At 45.3% G+C, this 7,821-nt stretch overlaps 1 protein-coding gene across 1 annotated transcript in view; it reads left to right on the forward strand.

The window, feature by feature from the left end:
• The window catches only part of TELO2 (telomere maintenance 2), a gene marked incomplete at both ends in the record, with an annotated part of 14,561 nt that extends 7,048 nt beyond the window's left edge, over positions 1-7,513 (forward strand). Inside the window, 11 exon segments of the mRNA XM_029084836.1 lie at positions 1-75; positions 699-784; positions 1,069-1,160; positions 2,182-2,298; positions 3,307-3,378; positions 3,940-4,110; positions 4,830-4,921; positions 5,710-5,809; positions 6,223-6,287; positions 7,387-7,435; positions 7,438-7,513. Of these exon segments, the coding sequence (XP_028940669.1) occupies positions 1-75; positions 699-784; positions 1,069-1,160; positions 2,182-2,298; positions 3,307-3,378; positions 3,940-4,110; positions 4,830-4,921; positions 5,710-5,809; positions 6,223-6,287; positions 7,387-7,435; positions 7,438-7,513 (995 nt within the window).
• Positions 7,514-7,821: the final 308 nt, after the last annotated feature.

Here is a 7,821-nt window from a genome sequence, read left to right on the forward strand (position 1 = left end):
ATTGGAAAGTAACGAGAAAGCATGTACAGCAGCCCCTGTGATGCCAGATGAGGAGTCGGATGCAGAACTTGACAGGTATGGGGCCAGAAACTGTTAGGAAATGAGAAATAATGGAAAATGATGCTCTTAAGAGCAGACGTGGGGAGAAGGGAGCTATCGGTAGCTGCATTTCTTGGCAAATCTGTTGGTTTTTGACCTTGTTCAGCTGAGTGCTGTGCAGCAGAGTAGGACTTTGTGTAGGCAATCGCAAGCAAGGTGTTAGTCAATAGTTTGAGCAAAGCCTGTGTCTCCTGCAACCATTGTATTTATTCCATTTGACTTGGGCACATGTTTCTTGCAATTATGGATATATCTACACATTTTAATTATTCTGCCTTATTCTATCACTTTACCAATGCATAAACAAATCTCAAGAATTGCCTTTAGTCTCAGGGTCACCTGACTCCTTCCTGCACTTGACCAGGAGGTCCAGTTCCAGGTCTGGTTACAGAACTGCTCTTTCACTGAGCTTTGGGGTAATTGATAGGACTTCCTAAGCAGCCCTTTCAGCCTGGGCTTCAACAGTGCTGCTGGATGATGCAAGAGTGGCGGTGTTATTACAATGTGTGTGCTGGTTCTTTCCCTTTTGTGTGGGTAGCTGGGGAAAGGAAGACCATCTATACCCCACTGACTAAGTCCTGCCTTTATTTCTTTTACAGCGATGATGACCTCATACCTTACAACATGTCAGAGGATAAAGAACTGAGAACTAAGGCTCCTGTGTATATCAGAGACTGTATTGAAGGTGGGAGGTTTTGAGCTGAGTCTATCTTTTGGGAGACTGGTCTCTCTGTAGGTTTGTTTTTTCCTGAGCTAATTTGAAGAGGCTCTAGGATTTCAATAGTCTGAGCTCAGGTGTTGCACTGTAATTTCTGAGTAATTTCAGTTTAATTCCTAATGCCAGTCATGTGCTGGGTCAGTGATATCTGCCTACAGCAATACAAACTATTGGCAGAAGAAAGTTGGGAGTGTATACTCAGGCACAACCATTCTGTTAATAGCTGTTGTTTGTCTTTTGATTACTTTTAGTCCTGACAGGATCTGAAGATGTGGACAAATGGGAAGCTACAATCAAGGCTCTTGAGAGCTTGGTTCGAAAGAATCCAGCAGCAACAAGAGAGGTGAAGTAGTATGAGCTAAGTTACCAGTGAGCTGTAATACAGAATTATCCCTTTGCCCTCCTGAAGAGACTAAACGTACCGACAGAGCAGTAGGCCAGACTAATGTGTATCTGGATTTAAAGCTTTAATCTAGAGAAGGGAAATAGAAGAAAATAGTTGCTTTGGAGGTGAAGCTGCAGAGCACAGAGGAACGAAGAAGCAGGCAAAGTTGCTGGCAATAGCTGGCATTTAGCAACTCCAGCACTGAAAATGAAATGCATTGCAAGTAGAGCTTGCCAGTAATGTGAGGAAGCAAAGGAAGCTCCATGCTTCTTGCTGGGCAGAAGAAACAGTAGAAATTAAGTTTACAGAGCAGCAAATTGCACAGACCAATTGATTTTCATTTGGGATATAACTGATTTTGAATTGAAATGGAATTTAATTGTTATTCCCCAACAAAAAGGGGGATAAAGTCAAATGGGCTTTCCCTATTTGCTTGTACAAGCATAATGTCTTCTGGAGGGAGTAGTTGGATTGTACTGGTCAAGATGAAAAGCTCAGGTGAAAGGAACTTGGGACAAGGTCACTGGTGTGATGAGTGCTCACCACCCCTTGTTAGTGAACTGCCACTTGAAGGTGGCAGAGATACAGGCCCCTGCCAGCTGAGAAAGGGAAGGGGTGTAGTTTGGTAAACAGTGTACAATCTGCTACGCCGTGTTACTGAGCTGGGTGGGCTTTGGATGTGGTACTGTACCCCTTAACCCATTAGTTGTGACGACAAGTCCTCCTGTCTCACGATGCCACCACTTGTCCAAAAAGCCAAAGTGAATGTGGACAGAGAAATCAGCATAGGGGTTTGTTCAGTGTTTTGGGAAATCTGTCTTGGTGGCATCTAGCTTAACGTGTTTTCTCTCCTTCCAGAGTATGTTGCCTATATTCCATACCCTGATTGTCTTTGCTTAAACATTAGAAATGGTGTGTAAATCCTGTGAGAAGGAAAACACTTGCAGGGATTTAATTCCTTTTTTCATATTTTGAGAAGGTTAGTGTGGAACTGGCAAAAATACTATTGCATCTGGAGGAGAAGACCTGTGTTGAAGGCTTCGTGGAGCTCCGTCAGAGAGCTCAAGTAGCTGTTTTAACCACAGATCCCATACCTGTGAGTTTCTCTTTCTGCTTTCCTTATTCCAGTTGAGGCGCAGACAAAAATTTAAGCAGCTGAAATCTCTTGATAGAAACAGCTATCAGAGTGTGGTGGAATAGCTGGTTCATGTCTGAGAGCATTTATGCAGAGACAGACTATGTACTGAAGAATCTGCAATGGATCCAACAACAGGAAAGATAAAACTGTCAGAGTTGTGACAGACTGGAGGAACTGTTGGGAGACTGTTAGTATGAATGTACCAGACAAGGCAAATTAGATTGCACTGAAAGGAGATTGTTTAATGTAAAGGAAAGTTGTACTGAAGGGAGATTGTTTCAACAGAAGCTGAGGCACAAAGGGCTTCTCTAGAAGAAGACTTGACTGGTGATTGTAATGATAGAATCATAGAATAGTTTGGGTTGGAAGGGACCTTTAAAGATAGTCTACTTCCAACCCTCCCGCCTTGGGCAGGGACATCTTCCACTAGATCAGGTTGTACAAAGCCCCGTCCAACCTGGCCTTAAACACTTCCTATGATAGGGCATCCACAACTTCCCTGGACGCCCTGTTCCAGTGTCACCACTTTCATAGTAAAGAGATTCTTCCTTATGTCCAATCTAGATCTATCCTCTGTCAGTTTATAACCTTTACCCCTTGTCCTGTCAGTATGGGCCCTGGCAAAAAGTCTCTCTCCATATTTCTCATACACCCCTTTTAAGTATTGAAAGGCTGCAAGAAAGTTTCCTTTGAAGTGCCAAAGCTGCTGTGACAGTTGTTTGGGTACTTCTGCGTAGAAGGGACACAAGAATGGCAAAGTCCTGTTTGTCATTTACTTCTTTGTGAGAATCTGTAAGTGGAAGTGTCTGAATTTCCCCTATTTGCACAACGTGTGTCTTCCCTTCTCTTAGAGGCTTGTTGTTAACAGGAAGCAGGACTTCTCCTGAAATTGAGTGCTTTTAGAATGAGTGGGAAGACTGTTTCCAGCCTGGTTTGCATTCATTGCACTTTGATTTTTCTGTACAGGTGGCAAAGTACTTGACCTCCCAATTCTACTCTCTGAATTACAGTCTTTGTCAGCGCACGGACATTCTCGATGTAAGTGCTCTTCTCTTCACTTCCCACTTTCCTTGTGTCTTTGTTGTACCAGTACTGTTTCCCTGAGATGTATTGAGGTTACCTTTTATTCCTCGTAGGAGGAGACAGAAGCATGGGAATCTCTTACGTTAGTATCTGTGCCTGGCATTCTCCTCTTGTTCATAACCCTGCTATGCTCCAATATACAGCAGTCCTTCCCCACAGAATCCCAAACATATGATGTCATTTGCCTAGGAGGAGCCACTGTTTCCTCACATGTCATCAGTCTATTGTATCTTTACTTTCTGAAAGACAGCAATCTGCCTGTGACTCCTACATCATTTCACTTACTGTGTCTGAGGAAGGAGCCACTGTTCTGTTTCAGGGCTAAGTGACCAAGTACTTGGTCAATAGCTCGAGCCAGTTGGTTGTCTGGAGGTCACTTACCTCAGTGTTCTTAATTATAAACCTGTCTTTCTGCCTTGCCATTCCTATTAGTTTGGGTCCAGGTAACTCTGTTGTTATTGTTCCCTAGTACAAGGATTACTCCTTTTTAACTGAACCTCCCTCTTTTTCATCTAGATATTGGTTTTGGCAGCTCAGGAACTGTCCTGTCCCAAATCTCATGGGAAGGCCAAGCATTCTGGTGCCCAAAAACCTTGTACCCAGCTCCTTCCTGGAAGTGACAGCTCTAAGGACTGGAGAAGAATTGTTGATGAAAGGATCAAAAGCAAGACTCGGAGATTTGCTACGGTGAGGCCAGGGCTGAAACAAACTAATGTCAAATCCAGCAAAAATAGGGACACTAGGAGTTGCTGTAGTTCTACCCAGAAAGAGCAAAATACCTGTGAAATTGAGCCCAACCCAAAGGAAAGACTTAAAATATAAATTTTAGTATCTGGCTGAATCTTTCGGTGCAGAGTACTGTGTTCCTACAGTCCTCTCCCAACAGGAAGAGGAAAATAAACCTTGAACTTCTTGCCTTGCGTTGAGGGATAGTTGTTGCTGTTCTATGCTTGTTCTGAGCTTGTCTGGCCGCTGCAGGGAGCTGTGGCTGCACCTCACAGATCCCTGAGCCTCCTCCATCAGACTAGCTGCCTCTGGACTGGACTGTTTCAGCCTTCCTGTTTTTGAGGGAAATAGATCGATGCCAGTTTCCTAGTTCCCAGAACTTCCCTCTGGTTCATCCTGGTGAACTTGCTTCCAAAATTCCTTTATTTCTTTGCATGTTCTTGTTTTTTATATCTAACCCAGCAGTACTGAGCTATATTGTACTGGAATATTTAGATGTGTGAGAGGATCTGAAGTGGGGAGTGAGCCATCCAGTCTGGAAACTAGTAGCAGTAGGTGCACAAGCAAGCGTGGCTGACAGTGGGATGGCTGCAAGGAACCTGTAGTCTTGACAGTGTCCAGTGAAGTGGAAGACTCAAATGCTGCATCTTGTGTCTAAACTTCATTTTTCTCTTGGACAGGGTAAATCTCATGTGGAACTGGCTTCTGGCCCAAATGAGTTCAGTTCTGTTGCTGGGCACTTCTTTTTTCCATTGATTCAGCACTTTGACAGGTAAGTATGGACACCTTGGGATGTGGGCCTGGCAGCTGCCAGAGTGACCCTTTCTGCTTGTTCAGAGCAGTAGGCCAAGGCCCAGAAGCTGTGCGGGAGTCTGGTGACACCATGCTGATGCCTGGCTTGTGCATAAAGCTTAGAAGGGAGGGGTTTGTGGTCTCTTGGACTTACCAAACTTGTACTAGGAAGGCATATGTAAGACCATGTAGAAGTGAAGATACATTATGAAGAATAACCCGTCAGCAAGCACATGGGAGGATGATTGTGGCAGTACCAAACCAGTTGTCTTGGCTGTCCTTCCACCTTGGGAGGTTCACACAAAACTACAGAGCTCAGACTGCAGTCTGATACTGTCTCAGGTTTTGACCTGTCACCTGGACTGGTCCTTGTGACCATGTTATTGGATGCAGGGCACTGCAGTCACTTAAGTCTTTGCTTACCTAAGGAAGGCTGAGCAATTAATTCCATGAGAGTCGAGATTCTTGTAATACCAGTCTTAATGGTTTGTTTCTAGTATGGTGCTAGCTTTTGCATGCAGTTCTTTCTAAGTAAAGCCTGGGTTAGAATAAGTGATACCTGCTGTAAGAGTGAAGGATATTACTGGTCTGGGAGCAGAGATAAGAGCAAACAGCTGTGGCCTGTGTTAAACTGGGAATGACTATAATGACTGTTATAGGGATTCAGGCTTGTGGGGGACAGTTCACCCTGCATAACCACCCTGACTGCTCCAAAGATGCACTGATCGGCCTTCTCACTGCACAGCACTGTGTGTCTTGCACTTGCAGGCCTTTGACAACATTTGATCTCTTGGGGGAAGATCACTTTGTCCTTGGAAGACTGGTCCACACTTTAGCAATCCTGATGTACTTGGCTGTCAACACTGTGGTAAGAAATGCTGCATGATATCTCCTGGAGATAGCAGGAGAGACTTCCAGCCTGGGAACTCAGAGGTGCCTTCTGAAACAGCCGTGTGCTCTAGGGCCTGCTACAGTTAGGCTGGCAGCAAGTTTGAGTCACGTGTGCTGAGAAGTTCTGAAGAGGGCTGAGAAAAATGGTCAGAAAGGAAAGATGGGGTTCAGACCCCCCTGTACTATCTTTTGCTGCTTCTGGTAGAAAAACTGTCAACTTCAGTGGGAAGTTGGGCACATCATTTCACTTTACTGGATAAGTTTCCTCATCCGTAAAACAAAGTTAATTGTAACCCTGATGTTGACAACAGTATATCTTCAAGGTCTAGATCTGTAGGGTGGCGTGGATGTGAAGGTATTGAGTGTTTCTGTTGTAATCCTGTTTTGCAGGCAGTTACTGCAATGGGAAAGGCACTGCTGGAGTTTGTTTGGGCTCTGCGTTTCCACACTGACTCGTGAGTTGTAGTTATATGTTTCATAAGGGCCACAAAATTCTTGAAAGGTTCAGAGGGGAAGCCGTATGAGGAGAGGATGGAGTTGCTTGGATTGTTCAGCCTGGAGAAGAGGAGACTGAGAGGAGATCTCCTGGGGGTCTAGAACTTCCTCCCAAGGGGAAGAGGAGGGGCAGGCGCTGATCTCTTCTCTCTGGCCACCAGCGAATGCCAGGAGCAGAGGAAATGGCAGGAAGATGTGGCAGGGGAGGGTGAGGTTGGCCATGAGGAAAAGGTTCTTGAGGCAGAGGGTGGTGGAGCCCTGGAACAGGCTCCCCAGGGAGGTGCTCATGGCACCAAGCCTGACAAGATTCCAGCAGCATTTGGCCAAGGCCCTCAGGGACATGGTGTGAATGTTGGGATTGTCCTGTGCAGGGACAGGAGTTGGACTCGATGATCCTTGTGGGTCCCTCCCAGCTCACAACATTTGATGATTCTATGATTTCTAAAGATCAGCTGTGAGCCAGTCTCCAGCCATGGTTTAGTCTTTGTCCAAGACTAGCACCAGACTGAGAATCAGTGACTTACTGCATTAACTCTACGCTCTCCTCCAGCCTTGTGTTCTTACCACTGAGTATTGCAGGAATATGTAGTGAAGACATTGCTTTAGTGTCAGGCCAACGTATGAACTCAACTGCTGTTTTCTAATGTGGAGGCAGAGTCATTACCTTTAGAAAGCAGGACAAATTTCTTGATCAACTATCCATGTGTTAGTTTAATCTCTGTTTACTGAGGGAGCTCAGAAAACTTTTGATTCAATTCCAGCGTTCAAGCCTGGAAAGAAATTAAGATGTGTAGGCAAAACGCTGTAAACTTCTAATTTCTGTTTTGATCTCAGACTCATCCAGGACTGAATTATGCTGGACTCCCTGCCACACAGCATGGCAGGGGCTCTGTATGTGAGCACTCTGCCAGCTGGTGCATGATTACACTCCTAATTGGCAGGAATATGGTAAAAGTCATCATAATCACAAACATTTGAAACTGGAGAACCCCTGTGGTGAGGAAATCAAGGTGGAGCATGAAGCTGCAAGCTCTAACCAGTTCCGCCTTTCTCCAACAGGTACGTGCGCCAGGGTCTTTTGTCCTGTATCTCCTCTGTGCTCCTCAGCATTCCCTCATCATTCCTGCAGAGCATCTTCTGGAAGACATGACAGAAGAGCTTTTGGAGACTCAGTCCTGGCTGGGAGGTAAGATGTGGTGGTGAATGCCAGTGTTGTTTTGGTTAGTGTGCAGCTTGGTGCAGCATCTATTTAACTGTGATGGTAGCAGTAACATCCTAGTGTTGTGCACCAGAGATTTGCATAAGTGGTTTTATCCCTTGGCTGTAAGTTTAGAGCAAATACCAGACCACAGTGTGTGATGTACAGATGTATTCACTGGGTGGGAAACTGGCTGGACAGCCGGGCCCAGAGAGTTGTGGTGAATGGAGTTAAATCCAGCTGGTGGCCGGTCACAAGTGGTGTTCCCCAGGGCCCAGCACTGGGGCCAGTTCTGT

This window comes from Antrostomus carolinensis, unplaced genomic scaffold, assembly GCF_000700745.2.
Source record: "Antrostomus carolinensis isolate BGI_N321 unplaced genomic scaffold, ASM70074v2 scaffold39664, whole genome shotgun sequence".
NCBI classification, from domain to species: domain Eukaryota; kingdom Metazoa; phylum Chordata; class Aves; order Caprimulgiformes; family Caprimulgidae; genus Antrostomus; species Antrostomus carolinensis.